Here is a 22,584-nt window from a genome sequence, read left to right as displayed (position 1 = left end):
TTACTCTTCCCAACTTACTAAAAAAAGATACAAACTGAAATAGATACATAAAAGCAACTAGTGGACGATTACCATGAGCAAATGACAAGGAGATCCACAAGGAGATATCCATTAATTTTGAGACGCTACTGTCACACTCCAGGTATCACACATGCAAATTCCTATATTATACTTTATATATTATTTATATATTATAGGAAAGCTACTCATTCCCAACTGAAAGTTTCAACTAACTTCAGAAGTCACACTTTCTTTAAAAAAATTAGGAAACTAGGATGTTTTTCCTTTAACTAGATGAAAATCAGCTTCTAACTCAGCTGAGCACAGCACAGCATTTTCAGTTGAAAGGGACACATCAAGATGCACACAACTACACTTTAGCAGCAGCGTAACACCTTGTATGTTATATGGATTAACATCCCTGTCTTTATACAATAATGCATCCTCTGACCTACTATATCTAGTGATATGGGAAGCCCAGTAGAATAGTAATTAAAAAATTACATCTTGCACACACCCATCCAATTGTAATGTTACACCTACACATTTGAAACAATGTCACACTTGTAAGAAACAAGTTCAAAAACTAATGCTGTTGGGGCGGATTCAAACTAAATTGGCAGGGGGATGGGATCCTGAAAAGTAGTTCAGAAGGGAGAGAAGCTGAGATGGAATTAGAAGTTAAAACGTGAGTGAGTCGGGAGGGCAGAGGAAACATAGGCTAGATAAGAAAGAAGTAAGTTCAGCAAGTCTAAACGGAATATATTTTAATGCAAGGAGCCTGAGGAATAAGTCAGACGAGCTGAGGGCACAGATGGGCAAGTGGAGTATGATATCATAGCTATGACCAAGACTTGGCTAAAAGGGCAGGATTGGCAGCTCAACATTCCTGGGTAAAGGGTATTCAGACAAGATAGAGAGGGGGATAGAAAAGGAGGGGGTGGGGTTGCAATATTGATCAAGGAATCAATTATAGCAGTGAGGAGGGATGATATTTGGAAGGATCGTCAAATGAGGCCATATGGGTAGAAGTAAAAAACACAAAAGGGGCAAACAGGGCAAACACACTGTTGGGTGTGTACTCTATTGTGTACAATAGAGTTGGGTGTGTACCCAATCAGTCAGGGAGAGATAGAGAATCAAATATGTAATCAAATTTCAGAGAAGTGCAAGAATAATAAGGCAGTAATAGTAGGGGATTTTAACTACCCAAATATTAACTGGGATAGTTTTAGTTTGCAAAGTAGGGAGGGAGCAAAATTCTTAAGTTCCATCCAGAAGAATTTTTTTAGTTAGTATGTAGAAAGCCCAACAAGGAAGGGGGCAGTTCTGGATCTAATATTTGGAAAAGAGCCCGGGCAGGTGGAAGGCGTACCTAGGGGAGCATTTTGGAGATAGTGACCATAACTCAGTTAGATTTAGGATAGTTATGGAAAAGAATAAGGTTGGGCCAGGGATAAAAGTTCTAAACTGGGGAAAGGCTAATTTTACTAAGATGAGAGATGATTTGGCCCAAGTGGACTGGGAGCAGCTACTTGCAGATAAAACTGTCAGAGCAATGGGAGGCATTCAAGGAGGTAAAAGCGAGAGTACAGGACAAATATGTTCTCATGAAGACAAAGAGGGGAACCAAGTCCAGAGAATCCTGGATGTCAAAGGACATAAAGGTTAGGAAAGAGAAGCTTATGGCAGATACCAAGGGCTCAATACGGCAGAGTCCCTAGAGGAGTATAAAAAATGCAGGGGGGAAACTTAAAAAGGAAATTAGGAAAGCTCAGAGAGTGCAGGAGAAAGCATTGGTGGGTAGAATAAAGGAAAACCCAAAGAGGGTATTAAATATATAAAGAGCAAGAGAATAACTAGGGAAAGAGTAGGGCCAATTAGGGACCATAGAGGTAATGCGTGTGTGGATCCGGAAGAGGTGCGTACAATCCTCAAGGAAGACTTTGCATTGGTCTTCACAATGGAAAAGGGCGAAGCAGGTATAGGCATCAGGGTGGAAGAATGTGAAATATTAGAGGAAATTAGCATAGAGGGAGAGGAGGTACCAGTGGGTTTAGCGGCCTTAAAAATGGATAAATCTGCAGGCCCAGAAGAGGTCAATCCCAGGCTGTTGAGGGAGGCAAGGGAAAAGATATCAGAGACACTGGCAGTAATTTTCAAATCCTCTCTGGCCACAGGTGAGGTGCCAGAGGATTGGAAGACTGCTAACATTATCCCATTATTAAAAAAGGGAGGAAGGGATAGACCAGGAAATTACAGGCCGATCAGTCTAACCTCAGCGGTGGGGAAGTTATTAGAAAGAATTCTGAGGAAGGGAATACATCTGCACTTGGAGAGATATGGATTAATCAGGGATAGTCAGCATGGATTTATTAAGGGAAGGTTGTGTTTGACAAATTTGATCAAATTGTTTTGAGAAGGTAACCAGGAGTGTTGATGAGGATAATGCATTTGACGTGGTCTACGTGGCCTTTAGCAAGGCTTTTGATAAGATCCCTCATGGCAGACTGGTCAAGAAAGTAAGAGCACATGGGAACCAAGGCAAAGTGGCACACTGGATCCAAAATTGGCTGAGCGGCAGTACGCAGAGGGTGATGGTAGCGGGATGTTTCTCTGACTGGAAGTCTGTTTCCAGCAGGGTTCAGCAGGGCTCGGTACTGGGGCCCTTGCTGTTTGCAGTGTTTATAAATGATCTGGACTTAAATGTAGGGGGTAGGATCAAGAAGTTCGCAGATGACACGAAAATTGGTAGGGTGGTTAAATAGTGAGAAGGTTAGCCATAATCTGCAGGAGGATATCAATGGACTGGTCAAGTAGGCAGAGCAGTGGTAAATGGAATTCAGCCCGGAAAAGTGAAAGGTAATACACTTGGGGAGGGCTAACAAGGTAAGGGATTACACTATGAATGGTAGGACCCTGGAAAGTACTGAAGATCAGAGGGACCTTGGTGTGCACATCCACAGGTCTCTGAGGGTGGCAGGGCAGATAGATAAGGCAGTTAAGAAGGCATAGGGGATACTTGCCTTTATGAGCCAAGGCACAGAATACAAGGACAGGGAGGTTATGCTGAAAATGAATAAAACGTTGGTTAGGCCACAGCTGGAGTACTGCATGCAGTTCTGGTCACCACATTGCAAGAAGGACGTGATTGTACTGGAGAGGGTGCAGAGGAGATTTACCAGGATGCTGCCTGGGCTGGAGAGTCTGAGCTATGAGGTAAGATTGGATAGGCTGGGGTTGCTTTCCTTGGAGCAGTGAAGGTTGTGAGGGGACCTGATAGAGGTGTATAAGATTATGAGGGACATAGCTAGGGTGGATAGGAAGGCACTTAATCCATTAGCAAAGAGGTCAATAACCGGGGGGCATGGATTTCAGGTAAGAGGTAGAAGGATAAGAGGAGAGTTGAGGAGAAATCTTTTCACCCAGAGAGTGGTAGGAGTCTGGAACTCACTGCCTGAAAGGGTGGTTGAGTCAGGAACTCTTGTAACATTTAAGAAGTGTTTAGATATTCACTTGTGTTGACATAGCCTCCAGGGCTATGGGCCAAGTGCTGGAAAATAGGATTAGTGTAGTCAGATCCTTGTTGACCGGCACAGGCACGATAGGCCGAATGGCCTCCTCCTGTGTTGTAAACATCTACGGGTCTGCTATTTTCACTGACAAATTACAACGAACAAAGTGTGCTTTTAAGAATTGTAGTTCTACTTCTGACCTTCGTGTTTCTTAAATTTTTGTTAGTTTCACGGTCCACTGGCTCATTAAACTGCTTTGGAAGTTCAAATGCTCATTATTGCAAGTGTACTGAGAGTGGCTGGTTCTTTTTTTAATATCACTTATGCTAAACAAACTGCATTTTCCCAGTTTGCATGTTTAAAAGTTCACACATTGTCATCATTTCTTGATGCTTTACTAAAACTTCATAATGTATGGTGGGAGGAAGCTCATGCAGAGCATTAACACTGGCATGGATCAGCTGTCCTGTTTCTGTGCTGTTCATTCAATATAATTCTATGGGAAGAATTTTCTCCCCGTCGGGGGAGTTGGGCGGGAGCAGGCATGGGCGGGTGTGCAGCCAGTCACCGCTTGCGATCGGCTGCGCACTGCCATTTTATGAGGGTAGGCCAATTAAGGCCCGCCCAGCGTGACGCACACCCAGGAGTGCTGAGCGCTCCCTGTGCAGGCGGGGGTAGTAGGCTGAGTCAAGGAGTGCACTCAGAGCACAGAAATCTCCCTGAGGCACAGAGAACTTTGATTTTTAAAAATTTTAATGAAGGAAAAAAAAAATTTTAAGACATGTCCCCTCATATGACAGCGTCACATGAGCTGGGACATGTCTATGAATTTTACTAAAAATTGTTATTAATGTTTTAAAACCTTCATGAAAGCTCATCGCACCGCAGATGAGGTTTCACGATAAATGCGAAGGCCGCCTGGGCTTTTCGCCTGCCCGCCAACCTTAAGGTTGGACGGGCAGCTCAGTTAATTATTTCAATTGGAATTTAAATGGCCTTAATTGGCCCTTGACAGTTCGGTGGGCGCACAGCTGACTCTGGTGTGCGCCCGCAGAACTGAAGATCTGAATGACGCGTGGTGCCATTGGGACGCACGCCCAATTGTCACCACATGTCATTTTGCGCGTTGGCAAGCGGGGTCCGCCCCTGCTCACTGACCCGAAGATTCTGGGCTATGTAAATCTATCAATTAAAAAGCAGTAGTTACAAACAGAAACTTTCACGTAGCATCAAGTATGCTCAAAATCTACCAACTGAGAATCGAGCAGTTAATAACAACACACGGAAAGTAGAAAAGGGAACCATTGAAAAAGGGATTCAAAATATCTTGGAACTCCTTTCACCAACAACTTGTTTCTCCAAAACATCGAGCCATAAATAGGTGACAAACTTATGAAACGTGTAAAACTCAAATGACTTGGAAAAAAGTGAAACTCAAGTTATTAAGGCTGTTGGCCTATTGGAAATACATTGAATAAATTTTGCCCAAATCCTAACCCTCTAATGGGGCCAGGTATCAACTCTTGGTATGGCCACTCAGAGCAAAATTGCAACACAATATTATTTTGATAAATGTCTTGCAGTTGTGGTGAAATCTTATGTAGGAAACAATCTTGGGGATGAAATATTACAGGGCTGCAAATACAGTAACATGTAAATTGCAAACCAAAACAACTTACACACTATTTAGATAACATAAAATTGAAGAAGAATAGTACCTTATCAATTTTTTCTAATACTTCTATAGTGGAAGGTTTTGCCTGCATTAAAAAAAAAATTAAGTGTTAAAAAAATCCAATGAAATTATATATTGATATAACTACAAGCATCTAAACGAATTGCACCGTGCATTACTGGTCCTTTTATCATGAGTGTGGCCTCTCAACAGATGGGTTATGTTTGAAGGTGAGATACACTTCAAATGCAAACCCATTTAAACTTGTTTGAGATGGAACAGCATCAGTAATGTATGCAAACATGAAATAGGTCAAATGATGACACCAATCTGATGGCACACTGCATTATAAAATGAAAACATTGCCACATGACCTCACTATATGTACAAGTATCCTTCTCACAAAAATGTTAACACACCTAAAAAATGGCAGGGGTTGCTTATTGACAATAAATCTTTATACATATCCTATGCTCACTGCCGCAAAAACTACAGATTTATTTTTGTTACAAGTACAGAAAGGTGAAAAACACCGCAGTTAGCATCACCTTTTAAATTGTACAGCACTCAACAATTCTCTATCCTTACATAAAAGTGCCAAATCAATGCTCTAATAAAACAAAGGATTCATAAAATTATAAAATGTCTTCACAAACCAGTGTGGTTTTGTTCCCCACTCCCCTTACCAAGGCATGAGAGAGGTGTGAACAAGAAGAGCAGGAAAACAAAAGGAAAAGACGAGAGGGGTAGTGTAACGAGGAAGAGGAACATAAAAACAGGAGACAGTCATTCAACCTCTTAAGCCTGTTACACTATTCAAATAGAGCATGGTCAATCTGTACCACAACTCTATTATGGCTCCTTCCACTGGATTGTATGATGAGAGGAAACAGTTTGCTGCATATACTCAATCAGATGAGAATAAAATAATGAACAATGTTAAGGGTAGGACAAGGAAACAAGGAGGAAGTATCAGACCATCTCAAAAAATATTACAAACAGTAATACATTCTACAAATATATCAGGAAAAAGAGAACAGCCAAATGTGAGATGGGGCCCCTGAGAGAATTTAATGAGTTTACTGGAGAATAAATGGAAATTGGCACTGATATTTAACAGGTACCTTGCATGTTTTTACAAAAAGAGGATGTTGGGGGACACACAGTGGTGGTGGTTGTTGGTGGTGGTGGGGGGGTGGGGGGGGGGGGGGTTGTGCAGATAAATCCTGAAGTGGTCAAAAGTGAGATGAAAAACAAAAAAAGTATTAGAGAAGTTAGTTAAGTGAAAGGACAAAATGTTGGGGCCTGACAAATTATCATCCTCACAAAAATGTTAGCACACCTAAAAACTGGCAGGGACTGCTTATTGACAAAGATCTTGAAGAAATGGGAGAAGAAAGAGAGAATGCCCTAGAAATTATGGCCCTGATTTTAACTGTCCCTACCAGGCAGAAACCAGGTGTTCAGGGCAGCTAAAAGAATGACTGTCATTTTTTTTTGTCTGATTATGCTTCTGTGAAATGTTTTGGGATTTTTTTTCTATATTAAAACACTATATAAATCTAAATTATTGCTGCTACATCAATGACTTTGATGCAAATTAGCAACAGAATCCTGGGGCACCTCAATCATTGGTACCCCTTTTGAATGCAACATTGCACACTATCTGTTGTTTTCTATAAATCAGACAATTTCTTCTCTGTACCTAAATTTTTGTCTGCAACATCATAATTTTTGAAATTACTTATCTTCCAATGTCTGTTGGAAGACTAAGCACACAGACTAATAGGGTCTTCTGCAGCTGAAAGAAACATCCAGCACAATTGCTTCCTCTCTACATCTTCACAGTATGGAGATGAGGACACTGGATGGTTGCCTATTCTAACTCAATTTATTTTTCCTCTGGGAATTCGAAATGGTGAACTTTCTCCCTCCCTTAATATTTCTTTATTCTTATAATCATCAGATTTTGCCAAGCCAAGTTCAGCATTAGAATCATTCTTCTACATTACTGGGTCAAAAATTCTGCAACTGAGCAGCAGATTATACATGTGGTCCATAGCCACATTTCAGGGCAAAAAGGGCTGGGAAGTAAATACAGCTTTGCCAGTATCCCCTCCAACTCCAGAACAAATTAAAAACAGAAATAGCAACTTCCCGATTTACCTTCTCCTTTATTGAACTCTGTTACCCTCCTGCACTGTGCGCTTTGGTCCTGTACCTTCAGTTCTCATTAAAAAAGTTCACTACTCTAAATTCAAGGAATGCAGGCTTCTTTTTGATTTAAAAAAATGAATGAAGGCTGACTTCAGGATAAAATACATAACTAGGCAAATGGTATTCCACTGAGCAACAGAATATTTAAATACCTCTAGAGCTGCCAGAAATATTAGAGGAACCAGGAGAAGAAAGCCATATAGAGACTAAAGGGGGACCCAAGCAGCAACAATTGCAGACACCACAGGATTCCTTCCATTAACAATGATTTTGCAGGAATTGCTGATAGTGAACTAAAAAGCCAAGAGGTTTCTCTAATTTACAAAATAATTAATATTATCTCTAAATGAAACCGGTTATAAAATATTGACTTGTAGAGAAATCTATAGTGTTTCTTTTTAAATAATTTCTCAATTATTAAAAAAACTATGATGAAGAGCTACAGCATAATGTAGGACATGTTCCCGATTTTAATACAGAGAAAAGAGAAAACTAAGTAATTCAATAAGAAGTAATTAGTTGGGTTTAAGAGATCAAAGAGGTGTTGTACTGCTTTTAAAGAGGAGAGTATGTTCTCATTTAGTGCTTCTTTATTCAATACATTAAAAAATATTACTACTTCTTTCCTTAATGAAAAATTTGATTGCAGAATCCATAAGTGCTTGTCTGGTCATTAATGTAATATCTAATTTATGTTGAGTATCAATTACTTTTATGCATCCATCAAAAACATGTTTGACTTTTTTGGGCTACTGAGATTGTGTGTATCAAGTAACTGACTGGGTGCGCTCCCATTCCAATGCAAACAAAACTGGGGCCTAAGTTGCTTCACAAATGATGCAAACAATTTATTATCTAACTATAAGGCACCAACATGGCACTAAGTTTGCTGTTAGGACATTAATGTACTTGTTTCTCTAGAATTTATTCCCAATGAATTTAAATAAAGTTTTGTCATTAAGTCAGAAGGTAAATTACCCTGATTTCCGTGCAAATAGAGGCCACTGTGAATGCATTGGGGCACCTTAAAATCTCACCAAGTACATCACAAAAAGCTAAGCCAGAGAAACCAGGAAAGTGCCAACTTGATTTTGATGTGTTAGGGTAACTGATGTCAGAGCAACATTAAGGATGCTACATCTGGCCTCACTGTCCCAAGTTATGGAGCAGGGAAAAAAGGTATAAAACAATTCCTGGTGAAAGTATATGTACGCAGCCATTGGGAAAGATGAGGTCTGGTTCAGCAATCTAGCTGCCTGCTAAAACCAACCAAGGATAAAATATAAACAGGGTTAACTATTAGATGGCAGCCAGTGCCTGTGGAACTGCACCCAACCACTAATCTATGCTTTCGGGAAGGAGTGAGGGGGGGAGGAAATAAATTGCCAAGGAAGCAAAAAAAAAAACAAATATTTTCGGGTGGAATTGAAACAAAGCTAATACGCCACTTGAGAAAACTGTGGCATTATAACAGCACCCTTAAACCTTAGTCTTCTGGATACTGAATTCCAAGCTGTTACTCTCAAAAATTTGCTCTAATTACTTTGAGAAAATTTTATATTCAAAATATAGAACACAGGAATTAAATAAACATAATAAACGTTTTTGTTGAGGAGAAAATAAAACTAAATTTGTTTTTCCCCTGCTAAATGTCTAACCATAAACCATTTCTAACCAAAAAGTAGACGAGTAATCCCAAGTTGACTCTGCAGCAGGTGAGCTGCCTGCCAGTTTTTCATTCTTACAGGAAGAAAGTGATTTAATTCAATGTGGTGCCCAGAACTGGACACGATAATACAGCGGAGGCCTAACAAGTGATTTATGCTGTCATTTGTTAGGCCTCAGCTGGATTATTATGCCAAATGCTGGCCACCACATTTTAGGAAAGATGTCAAGGCATTGGAGATGGTGCAAAAAAGATTTATCAGAATGGTATCAAGGATGAAGAACTTCAGTTATGTGGAGAGACTGCAGAGGTTGAGATTGATCTCAGTACTGACAGTAATGGCAGTAACCAAGATTTGAAGTATCAGCATTTTCCCTAAACATAAAAATTAAAATATAATTAGAATGCAGATTAAAAATCCTTAATTGTTATAGTGCCTATTCCCAACTCTTTGCCTTGCTGTTCCCCTGCCTTACCAACACCTAAAACCTCATGCCATGCCTTCACAGAATTGTTACACCGCAGGAGGCTTTTCAGCCTATCGTATCTGTACTGGTTCTCGGTATGTGCAATTCACCTAGTGCCACTCCCTGACCATGTCCCAGTTTCAGATAACAATCTATCTTCTTTTTAAATGTCTCAGTTGAATCTGTCTCCACCGCAGTCTCAGGCAGTATATTCCAGATCCTAATCGCTCACTGCGTGTCGCAATTGCTTCTTTTGCCAATTACCTTAAACCTATGCCCTCTAGTTCTTGATCTTTCCACCAGTGATAACAGTTTTGCCCTATCTACTCTGTCCAGACCTCTCATGATTTTGAATACCTCTATCAAATCCCCTCTCAGCCTTCTCTTCTCTAAGGAAAACAGTTCCAACTTCTCCAATCCTATCTTTTTAACTGAAGTTCATCATTCCTGGAACCATTCTCATGAATCTTTGCTGCACTGTCTCTAACGCCTTCAGGAAATATGTGAAGTGTGGCGCACAGAACTGGGCACAATAGACCACATTTAGAATATCATGAGCCGTTTTGGGCCCCGTATCTCAGGAAGGATGTGCTGGCCCTGGAGAGGGTCCAGAGGAGGTTCACGAGAATGATCCCAGGAATGAAAGGGTTAACATATGAGGAACGTTTGAGGACTCTGGGTCTATACTCGATGAAGTTTAGAAGGATGAGGGGGGATCTGATTGAAACTTACAGAATACTGAAAGGCCTGGATAGAGTGGACACGGGGAAGATGTTTCCATTAGTAGGAGAGACTAGGACCCGAGGGCACAGCCTCAGAGTAAAGGGAAGACCTTTTAGAACAGAGTTGAGGAGAAACTTCTTTAGCCAGAGAGTGGTGAATCTATGGAATTGCCACAGAAGGCTGTGGAGGCCAGGTCATTGAGTGTATTTAAGACCGAGATAGATAGGTTCTTGATTGGTAAGGGGATCAAAGGTTACGGGGAGAAGGCGGGAGAATGGGGTTGAAAAACTTATCAGCCACGATTGAATGGCGGAGCAGACTCGATGGGCCGATTGGCCTAATTTCTGCTCCTATGTCTTATGGTCTAATAACTCCAGTTGAGGCCAAACCAGTGTTTTATACAAGTTTAACATAACCTCTTTGCACTTGCACTTTATGCCCCTATTAATAAAGCCTAGAATACTGTATGCTTTATTAACCACTTTCTTAACCTGTCCTGCCACCTTCAATGACTTATGCAAATATATACCCAGGTCCCTCTGCTGCCGATTCCCCTTCAGAATTGTGCCCTTTATTTTGGATTGTCTCTCTGTGTCTTTCCTACCAAAATGAGTCACTTCACACATCTCTGCATTGAACTGCATTTGCCATATGCCTGCCCATTCCACCGAATTGTCTATGCCCTTTTGAAGTTCTACACTATCCTCCTGAGAGTTCACAATGCTTCCAAGCTTTGTATCATCCGCAAATTTTGAAATTGTGCCCTGTACACCAAGGTCTTGATCATTGATATCAGGAAGAGCAAGAGTCCTAACATTGACCTCTAGGGAATTCCACTACAAACTTTCTTCCAGCATGAAAAACATCCATTAACCACTACTCTGTTTCCTATCACCCAGCCAATTCCGGACCAATGTCGCTACTATCCCATTTATTCCATGAGATATAACTTTGCTCACAATTCTGTCACGTGGTGCTGTATCAAATGCCTTTTTGAAGGGCATATACACCACATCAACAGCATGACCCTCAACAACCCTCTCTGTTAACTCTTCAAAGAACTCCAACTAGCTAAACATGATTTGCCCTTAATTTTTTTAAATATTATTCATTCATGGGACGTGGGCTTCACTGGCTGGGCCAACATTTATTGCCTATCCCTAGTTGCCCTCGAGAAGGTGGTGGTGAGCTGCCTTTTTGAACCGCTGCAGTCCATGTCATGTAGGTACACCCACAGGTTGTCAGGAAGAGGGTTCCAGGATTTTGACCCAGTGACAGTGAAGGAATGACGATATATTTCTAAGTCAGGACGGTGAGTGACTTGGAGGAGAACTTCCAGGTGGTGCTCCCATCTACCTGCTGCCCTTGTCCATCTGTTGCCCAATCCATGCTGGCATTCCTTAATTAACCCAAATTTGCCCAAGTAACTATTAATCTTCTCTCAAATTATAGTTTCCAGAAGCTTCCCCATTAAAGTTGCTGGGATTATCCCTACTCCCTTTTTTTTGAATAAGGGCATAACGTTTGCAATTCTCCAGTCCTCTAGCACCACCCCCAAGTCTAAGGAAGACTGGAAAATTATGGCCAGTGTGTGCAGAATTTGCACTCAGTTCCCTCAGTAACCCAGCATCACATCAAGTCCTGGAGCTTTATCAACATTAAATACAGACAGCCTATCCAATACTTCCTCCTTATCGATTTTAAATTCTTCTAGCATATTAATTACTTTTTAAAAAAATTTATTTGTTCATGGGATGTAGGTGTCACTGGCTAGGCCAGCATTTATTATCCATCCCTAATTGCCCTTGAAAAGCTGATGGTGAGCTGCCTTCTTGAACCGCTATGGTCCATGTATCATAGGCACACCCACAGTGCTGTTAGAAAGGGAGTTCCTGGATTTTGACCAAGCAACAGAGAATGAACTGTGATATCATTCCATGTCAGGATGGTGTGTGGCTTGGAGGGGAACTTCATCACCTATAAGTTCCCTTGTGTATGCCGCCCTTGTCTTTCTAGGTGGTAGAGGTCGTGGGTTCGGAAGGTTGAAGGAGCTTGGTCAGTTGCTGCAGTGCATCTTGTAGATGGTGCACATTACTGCCACTGTGTGTCAGTGGTGAAGGGAGTGAATGTTCAAGGTGGTGGATGGGATTCCAGACAAGAAGGCTGCTTTGTCCTGGATGGTGTCCTGGAGGGTTCAGCGATGGCAATGCCATTGAATGTCAAAGGGGAGATGGTTAGGTTCTCAATTGTTGAAGATGGTCATTGCCTGGCACTTGTGTTGCAGGATGTTGTTGTCATGAAGAGATATTAATGTCTATAATGTTATTGGAAAGTATTTTTAAAATGGGAGTTGTAGTGGGGTCTGTGTCTGTGTGCGTCTTAATTGGATTAAAGCCAGCTAGTCTGGGTGCTTTGATGTATAATAGTTTGAGATGTTAACTGGGTAAACAATAAAGGAAGTTAAAAGGTAAAGTTGTTGAATAAAGCATTCAAGAGTGGGAGTAAAATCTTGCACCTAGGTGGGAGACGCCAAGCAATGTGTTTATATTACGCATAAAATTAGTGGGATGAAAATGTTATTGTTAGAATTAGAAGTTGTAAAATTAAAATGCATTCAATACCAAGGAAAATTTACATTCAAAGGGGAAGCTAGGTATAAAGAGGGGAAGGAGATTGTGTGTAAGGTAGAGGCATTTAAGATCTAACCAGCCTGTAGGCCTCCAACTGTGTCTGCAAAGGAACTGAATTGCAAGGAGCCTCATTTTGAATTCGTACGGTCAAATGTGCTTTGCTTGGTGTATTTAAAGTCTATGGGTTACTGTTGCCTTAGCGAAGATTTACCTGGGAGTGATGAAATAGGGGATTTGTTTAAAAGTTATGGTAGTAATTTGTAGACATGTGTATGTGTTTAATTTGTTGTAAATTAATAAATGTTTAATTTAGTTTTACATAAAAAACCTCTTGAGGCTCGGTGGTCTTATTCCTGAATTCAGAGATGCATTTCAAACATACCAATTGAAAATATATGTCATGACAGTTGTTTCAAGTTTCCCTCTGGGATTTAAACAACTCAGCCTTTACCAACTGCTGTGTCATAACAGTTGTCCAGGTCTGGGTACATGGACACAGGCTGCTTCAGTGTCTGAGGAATCGCGAATGGTACTGAACATTGTGCAATCATCCGCAAACATCCCCACTCTTGACCTTATGATGGAGGACAGGTCATTGATGAAGCAGCTAAAGATAGTTAGGCCTAGAACACTACCCTGGGGAACTCTTGCAGCAATGTCATGGGACTAAGATGACTGACCTCCAATAACCAAAACCATCTTTCTTTGTACTGCGTATGTTTCCCCACCTCTTGGCTTCAGCTCTTCTTTCCATTTTTGAACCAAGACTAATGAGTTCTGGAGCTGAGAGGCCCTGGCAGAACCCAAATTGAGCATCAGAGAGCAGGTTATTGCTGTGTAAGTGCCACTTGATAGGACTTTGATGACACCTTCCATCACGTTGCTGATGATCGAGAGTAGACTGATGGGGCGGTAACTGACCGGCTTGGATTTGTCCTGTTTTTTGTGGACAGGACATACCGGGGCAATTTTCCACATTGCCAGGTAGATGCCAGTGTTGTGGCTGGACTGAAACAGTTTAGCAAAGGGCGCAGCAGGTTCTGGAGCACAAGCCTTCAGTACTATTGCTGGAATGTTGTCAGGGATCCCACAGCCTTTGCAACATTCAGTGTCTTTAGCAATTTCTTGATATCACATGGAGTGAATCAAATTGGCTGAAGGCTGGCATCTGTGATGCTGAGAACCTCAGGAGGAGGCGGAGATGGATCATCCATTCTACACTTCTGGCTGAAGACGGTTGCAAATGCTTGTCTTTTGCACTGATGTGCTGGATGGGGATGTTTGTGGAGCCTCCTCCTGTTGTTTAATTGTCCACCGGTATTTATGATTGGATGTGGCAGGACTGCAAAGCTTAGATCTGATCTGTTGATTGTGGGATCGCTTAGCTCTGTTTATCACATGCTGCCTCCACTGTTTGGCATGTAAGTAGCCCTGTGTTGTAGCTTCACCAGGTTGACAACCCATTTTTGGGTATGCCTGCTGCTGTTCCTGGCTTGCACTCCTGCACTCTTCATTGAACCAAGGTTTAGATCCCCCAGCTTGAAGGTAATGGTAGAGTGAGGAAATGCCAGGCCTTGAGATGACAGATTGTGGTTGTATACAATTCTGCTGCTACTGCTGAGGGCCCACAGTGCCTCATGGATGCCCAGTTTTGAGTAGTTAGGTCTGTTCTGAATCTATCCCATTTACCTATTCAATTCTGTCAACTTGCTCAGGTACAGACAGGCAAAGTGAAGTGATGTCTGAACTTTATGGGAAATGACAACTTTATTTATATGCGATTGTCGCTAAAGGGTTCTTTTTTTCTCCTCAAAGTCCTTGGTTGAAACATATTAGTCAGTCTGAGGCTAGCAAAATTACAGGCTAAAAATCAATTTCACCACATGAGTAACTAAGTTTCAAAAATGAATATGTTGAAAGTAGCATAAAACCAGTTTGTTGTTTTGGCATTGAAGATATAAAGTTTTTGTTTATATTGAAAGCTATTTGTTTACTTGTTCAGCATTAATTTGTCTTTTGGTTTAGAATTTAATCAGATGTGCATTCTTCAGCCCACCAAAAATGACAATCTCAGACCACAGTGCGTATTATATTCCAATAACGTTCCCAGGAGGATATGGCAGTGTAGTGGTAATGTCGCTGGACTAGTAATTCAGAGGCACAGGTTCAAACCACCACCATGGCAGGTGGTGGAGTTTAAATTCAATTAATAAATCTGGAATATAAAGGTACTCTCACTAATGATGACCGTGAGGCCTATCATTGATTGTTGTAAAAACCTAACCAGTCCACTAATGGAAATCTGCCATCCTTACCCACTCTGGCATACATGTGACTCCGGGCCCACAGCTATGTGGTTGACTCTTAACTCTGAAATGGCCAAGCAAGCCACTCAGTTTAAGGACAACTAGAGAAGGGCAACAACCCATGTCCCATGACAGAAAAAATAAGATAATTATAGTGGCAAGAGTTCTCTGTTTAATTCCTGTGTCTTGCCACATATGGCTGGATATTGTGCAGAGAACAGGCACAGGGTCCATTTACTAAAGTGGCCAGTGATGCTGAACCCAAGGAAAACGTCTAGCATAAAAAGCCATAAATTTTTAACTTTTGTACATATTACTATTTAACTACACAAATAATTGAGGTTTAAAAGCTACGTATGCAAACCATAGCAACTTCTCTTGATACCAAGACATAAAGAGAAGCACGGTGAACAAAAGCCAAGAAGTTATGTTAACCCAATATAAAACACTAGTTCAGCCCCAGCTGGAGTATTCTATCTAATTCTGGGCATCACACTTTAGAAAGTGCATGAAGGTTTGGGAAAAGGTACAGAAGTGATTTACTAGAATAATTCTGGAGATGGAGAATTAATTACATGGAAAGACTGGACAAGCTGGTATTGTTTACCTTCAAGCAGAAAAAGCCAAGGGAAGATTTGACAGAGGTGTTTAAAACCTTGAAGGATTTAGATAGAGTAAATAAAAAGAAATGATTTCCACCCACAGAAGGGTTGATAGCCAGGGGGCACAGAGTTAAAGTGATTGGCATAAGAACCAGAGGTGACATAAGGAAAATCATTTTTACGTGATGTGTGGTTAAGATTTGGAATGCAGTGCCTGATCAAGTGGTGGATAGAGAGTCAACAGTAGCCTTCAAAGCAGACTTCAATAAATACATGAAGGAGAAAATGGTGTAGGGATATAGTGAAAGAGTGGGATTAACTGGATTTCACTTCAAAATAGCCAGCACAAACTGAATGGGCCAAACCGTTTCCTTGCATGCTGTACTATTCTATGATTAACTAAGAGCATTTGCACAGAAGTAATAATTAGAGCCTCAAAATTATAAGTTTTGAGTGAAAAGAATATTTTGGATGCACTGGGGAAATCAATGTATTTTAATTATATCAAATATGTCAAGTCAACATCCAGAGATAAGCTCATAGGCTCCAAGCTCCTGAGGCAGGTTGCAAGTTGCAACAAGCTATCATTAGGCTTTAGCAATTAACCTTCAACTAGGCTACTTATTAAAATAGCACAAGGTCATACTGAATCAATGCTGTTGTTACTTGGGAAAATAAAGCATAAAACAACATTGAACTTTATTGGAAATACAACTTTATAGGTAACACACAAGAGGTTATCTTTACGCAGGACAAATTTCATTTTGTCTGAGCTACAGATAACTTGGAGAATTTACCACAGTTCTGAGATGGAAATCAATTTCTTTGAGTAATCACCTGTATGAAAGGATGCCTTACTATTGTGCCCTTACAACTGTGGTCCCTTGCAACACTGCAATTTTTCTCAAAAGCTATAGTTTGGTTCAAACTTCCCCTCCAACAGCCAAATGTATACCCCCAATTTTCCTAAAAACAACGTGCTTCTTTTAGCCAGTAATTTGAACAGTTTAAATTCATCTTCAGTCACCAATAATAAAATGTCTACAATTGACCTTTCAGAACAAGAACCTTTTTAGAATTCCAAAATCAACCTTTTCTCTCTTCCCTCATACATTTGGAATTAAAAAGCAAGCACAAATTCTAATTTATTTCTCCCCCTCACTCCAACTAACAGGTTCCTACCCCATCATAGTATGTTATTTAATCCATTAACAATCTTGTATGGCAAGATTAGTACCATCAACAACACTGCCATTCATATCACCATTCCTCAAGTTTCAGAGTCAGAGTCAATCAGAAAGATTAGGGCATTTCACAAAGATTTTACCTCAATTTCCTTATAAAGCAAATAAAGCTGGAAATAAAATTCCAAGAAATATTTTGAAGCAGTCCTTCATAGTAAATTGCAGACAGTAAATAAACAGGTTTAATCACATTTTTTTTCTATGTATAAACTATACATTATCAATTATGAGTCAAAAACCTAGAACTTCCTTCTTGAGTCTGTACCTATTCCACATGCAGTAGTTCATCACCACCTTCTCAAAGGCGAATAGGGTTGGGCAACAAAGGCTGGCCTTGCCACCAATGCTCACATCGCATGAACAAAAATAAAAAAATAAAACTGACTCCTTTAAATTCACTGCAGTTTTGTCACATTTAAAGACTGGCTACTGCAATCACATTTCAAAACAGCCATTTAGAATGCTAGTTATTACATACTTTGAATTGAAGCACAATTATTCACTTACCCTCCAGCAAGAAAGCATCACGCCCATTTTGTTTTTACTCGAGTTGCTTGTGACACAGATAATCTAACCAATCTATTGATTTGAAGGCACACAAATAATTCTGGACCTGTAGAATTAACAAATTCATCCATCAATACAATTATGTATTTATAATATAGGATGCATACTATATTTGAAATGAAGTTCCACTTAACATTCAATCTCTCACAACCACCACATTCTGAAAGCTCACTTCATTAAGACATTCCAATAAATGCAAAAACAGTCATCATTCTGGAAATTCCACACTCTCAATTTTCATTTGCATAAACAAATGTCACAGTAGGAAATAATTTTGTCATAAGGAAACCTGCATATTTTTACATCATTAAACCTCCTACTAGTTTACTTAAAGTTACACCATTTGTTTTTCAAGGCCGTTAGAAGAACTTACTTCACAACCAATGAAGTACTTTTGAAGCATAATCATTCTTGCAACGTTAGGAAACGCTTTAGTCAAGTTAAGCACAGCAAGATCCCATAAAAAGCAATGAGGTAAATGACCAGATAACGTATTTATGTTGACATTGAATGAGGGATAAATATTGGCCAGGACACCAGGAAAGCTCACCTCTTTTTCGAAAAATGCCATGAAATCCTTTACGTCCACCTAATTAATATCTTAATATTACGATTGTCTTTAATATTAAGTAAAATAAAAACAGGAATTGGCGAAATTTCATACCAGTAGTGATTTCTGTCCTATCGACCTACAAGCATGAACCGGCTTGTTCATGGCCTAAAACATGACTTAAAATGTCATGGCTTAAAACATCTTTCTGTAACTAAGTGCACCTTCAGTATAGAAACACTTGCACTTTTGCATCAATTTCTAGGCCTACAGAGACCACAGCAACTTCAGGCTGACAGTCAACTCTCATTTGCAGCCGATTCTACATGAAAATCATCAGTAACACTGCACCAATAATCGAGGCCCTTCCGGAGGCGAGAAGCGTCTCCCTGGCCAGGCCTGCCAACCTGCCTACAGGCACCTGAGAAATAAAGGCTCAAGCTGCATCAGACAGTCTACGGCTCTTCACGACAACTGCGACTAATCATGCAGAGACTAAGACGGGCGACAAGTTAGGCCTGATCGAAATGATCCACCCCCTCCGCTGCTGTAACCCACTCACCTGGAACTCCAAACTGCTTCCTCTACCACCAACAGCAGCGCATCGCACCGCGCAAGCGCACAAGCCAGCCCAGGCGCCCATAGCCTTTCACCCGTACACCACTGTCATGTGACACCAGTGGTTCCTTCCAGCCGCTTTAGACCAAGGGAAAGACACAAAGCGCAGGAGTGAGGGTAAGGCACTGGGAAAGAAGGAAAATTCACTGTAAACAGGCGATGTAGACATCTTCACCAGCCATAAAGGCATTATAATTTTAAAATCTGTTTTCAAAAATGGAATCTAAATTGCATAATAAGACTATTTGGTTATCTTAAATAAATAATTAATTATTGCACTTCTGCTTCTTTACCTATAATAATTAATTGTGATATAGTTTTGATTACTCCATCCTCTTTAATTTCGGCAGTGTTATTTCGTTGCCCGAGTCGGAGGAAAGCAGAAGATAAATAAAACATATCTGGCAGTTAATTAAACTCAGCTTAGTGGTGATGTTGATTTTATTCACAATTGATATTGACATCAGCCTTGCGGGTTCAACTCAAATATTTAGCAATTTTCGGTTGGAAGCCTTAATATTGTTAACAACTATAGTTCTAACTTTTTAAACATTTACAAAACGATAATCGATTTTTTATTAAATTAGTACCATTATCAAATGTTTGCCCAATTTTAATGTTGTAGTTTATAAAAGGTTCTTAAGTTATTGTCTCCTGATAATTCTTCTGCTTGAATAGATACTAAAATACAAGAGTGAATGTTAGTCCAGTGACAAGACACGGATATTGCTCTTTGATAGATGAGGTTTCCACTGAAACGTTTTCTAGTCATTTAATGCCTGTATCTGTGCATTTTATAGATAAGGAAGACAGGACAAACGGCAAAGTAATGCAAACATTTGCTACGATTATTACAATTATACATATATATATATAAAGTTTTTAACTTTGAATTTCCCAATAAGTGTTAATTTTACAAATTGTTTTAGTTTATTGATATATTGACATATATAGTGAGGTTAGTGTAATTGTTGTAAAATAAAATAGAAAACTAAATTTTGGGTTGGTATATGATTGTCGAGTATAAGCATATTTGTAAAGGGGAATCTAGGATTTTGGAGAACAGATCAATATTTTGAAATTGGTTATTAGTTGTAGTTTGTGTTATAATTTGGGCTAAAGTAGAATTATGCATGCAATTATGTCTTTCCAAAATAAAATCTAAACGCAAATTAGCTGAAATCATTAAACGGCCTGTTTATAAATTGTCGAATAATTTATTTATACACGAAAATAACCTTTAAGCTTTTTGACCCAAAAGATATGTGTTTTAATTGGTCCTCAAACATGCAAAATCCCGTGTGGATTTCTTCGTCATGTGAAAAGTACATTGTGGAGCATTGTGTTAGTAGAAAACACTGAGGAGAAGGCATTTTTAATAAAAACGAAAACTGTATGATTTGGATCACTTGTTCTACAATATCCACCATTGTGTATATTCCAGGTGATTATAACAACTCCTTCTCGTCATTTAGGAAATCCAGTTCTCGATATTAAACGAAATAAACATTTTGAGAATGTCAAATAATCTATTTTGCCAGTTTCATTTTATTCTTTATTCAATTGACCTAGAGGAGAATACTACGTGAAGTATAGTAGCAATGCAATTTCATAAATTATGAAAAACCTTTCAAACAATGCAATTATAAGCACAAAATGCGGTAAATTATCTGCTTAATATCATTGTTTCATTTTTTTTACGAAATCTGCTATAAAGAACATAATTCATATTAAAACAAAACTGCAATTGCTTGATGAAGGAGCAGGTGACATTTGCTTTGTCAAAAAGCTTGTTCTCCAAAGAAAAATACACATCACAAATACGAAAGGGAAAGCCACGAATCTAGATAACATAAAATAACAAAGCAACGCATGTTACCCCGCCCCCACACAGAAAGGACCACTTTTTGTATTACAGTATACAGTATCTGAATTTAATCAATACATTCCACAGCTTAATCGTCAGTAATAAAATCGTGTATGCTAAAAGATAATGTGGCACCTGATGCCCCATTTTGGGAATCAATAGAAAACTTTAGAAGTGACTTTTGTGTGCTGGTCTTCTAATTTCTGCTGTTTCCCTCTCATGCCGCTATATAAATGCCAGTTATGATTGTCATCTTTTAGAAACATTGAAACCGCGCAATATCTTTCTCGTTCACTCAGTTTCTGCTTCATAAACTCACTTTATTTTGTTACAAAGAAATATATTTGCTATTTTGCCCACAGCTAGGTTTGTAACCCGTCTGACATTCATTCAGTGACATGCTGAGTGCTCACTAGTGGCATCTGGTTTGCACAAAAAGCAACCGACCTCTTGACAGGTTTCATGGACGTTATAGACTACAATTGAAAGTGACGTCTATTTCCCTGCGTGACTCTGTACAAAAATTAATGTCCCACTTTGAATAAATGATCAGACTTTCTAAAATATGTACTTTCATTAGTTATACGATTGTCCCTAGTAAACAAAGAAAAAGTAGTTAGTATTTTAAAATGCACATTTTGAGGTACGTATATATATATATAAAATAATATACGTAACAGTCTAGCCAAAATTACTAATTACTTGTACAAGAAAATTACAACAATTAGTCATTTCCATTAAGGGAATTTAACTTTACGGTGCATTTACCTTCAATGCCCCCAATAACCTGTATAATAAAGTTACCCTTTATACTAATAGACGATATGTAAGTAGGAGGTTTGACTTCGTATTTTATGTGTTAATACACGACAAATACTGTCTACCATAATAAGCATGTGCACGGGGTGCAATATTTAGCAGGCATCAATAGTGTTACTCCAAATCAGTGGAAACTACATGGGCAAGTCCTTTGACACGAGTTAACAGAATTGAACGAAATTTCACAATACGCTTTAGTTTGATGAAATACAATAATTTATTGCAGTTTGGATACTCTTCTGGTGATCTGTCCAGGTGTTCATGTCTTGCAATAGACATTTCAAAGCAAATTGTAAACAGCATGTGCGTTGTTACGTTTTTGATTGATTTGATGGCAAACAGTTGCTGTCCCGGAGCTGGTCGAGGTAAAGACATGCCTGGGGAATCAACTGCATGGTGGACACAAATCGAGATTTGTGTGCCTCTTTCGCAGCGTGTGGGTTATGTTCAGATTAGGAATGAATGATTTTAAAGTTTTGGTAAATTCTTGGCCAATACTAAGTAATCATTGTAAACATGTTTATGTAAGCAATAAAGCAGCACTAAGTATATTTTTCCAAATAAATCTTTTGGGCGTCCTCTAGCCTCATGCAAGTATAACTGAAAATCTGTACACAGAACGCGCTAATCTTTCTTTTAAAAATGCAACTTCACTTTTTCTCGTACATATACAATGTGTTCAATACAATCTCAAATAATTGTGGACGCTATTTGGTTTATTGATTTCTACATTCCCGACCTCAAGATTAGATCGATCTGATTTGGAGTACTTATACGTGTAAGTTATAATGTTTAAACGGAAAGGGAATATCGTTGAACCTTGTGCGCTGAGTAGAAAGTTGAAGGCTTTCGGCAAAAAGCACGTGATAAAGTCTCCCGAAATTTGAAGATGCCCCTAGTATAATGTTCACTCTATAATCTGCTCCTTAATAGATCAACCAGAGAGTTGAAGACGTTTATCCTCCTCACCATACGAGATTAGGCGCCATACATATAAACATCAATAATATCTTGCAAAACCAAATTTGAAACAGGGCATTGTGTAAAAAAAATGCATTACAGGTGCATACAGAACTTCAATTGCCTTGGAAAAGGCAAAAATCATGAGACCACACTCC

General features: G+C 39.4%; 1 protein-coding gene across 2 annotated transcripts in view; it reads right to left on the bottom strand.

Moving 5' to 3' along the window:
* LOC144686616 (endoplasmic reticulum junction formation protein lunapark-B-like) overlaps positions 1-18,810 on the bottom strand; it is a 103,381-nt gene extending 84,571 nt beyond the window's left edge. The window contains exons 1-3 of one of the 2 annotated variants that reach the window (XM_078552049.1): positions 18,725-18,810; positions 17,553-17,658; positions 5,234-5,275 (exon numbers count right to left, since the gene is read on the bottom strand). In XM_078552049.1, coding sequence (XP_078408175.1) covers positions 5,234-5,275; positions 17,553-17,579 — 69 coding nt within the window. In that variant the 5' untranslated portion in view covers positions 17,580-17,658; positions 18,725-18,810. Of the gene's footprint in view, positions 1-5,233; positions 5,276-17,552; positions 17,659-18,162 lie in introns of both variants that reach the window. The other variant, XM_078552050.1, reaches the window with a different exon arrangement.
* Positions 18,811-22,584: the final 3,774 nt, after the last annotated feature.

Source organism: Cetorhinus maximus, chromosome 11, assembly GCF_964194155.1.
Source record: "Cetorhinus maximus chromosome 11, sCetMax3.hap1.1, whole genome shotgun sequence".
Classification (NCBI taxonomy): Eukaryota; Metazoa; Chordata; class Chondrichthyes; order Lamniformes; family Cetorhinidae; genus Cetorhinus; species Cetorhinus maximus.
This window is presented reverse-complemented; position numbering and strand designations above follow the sequence as displayed.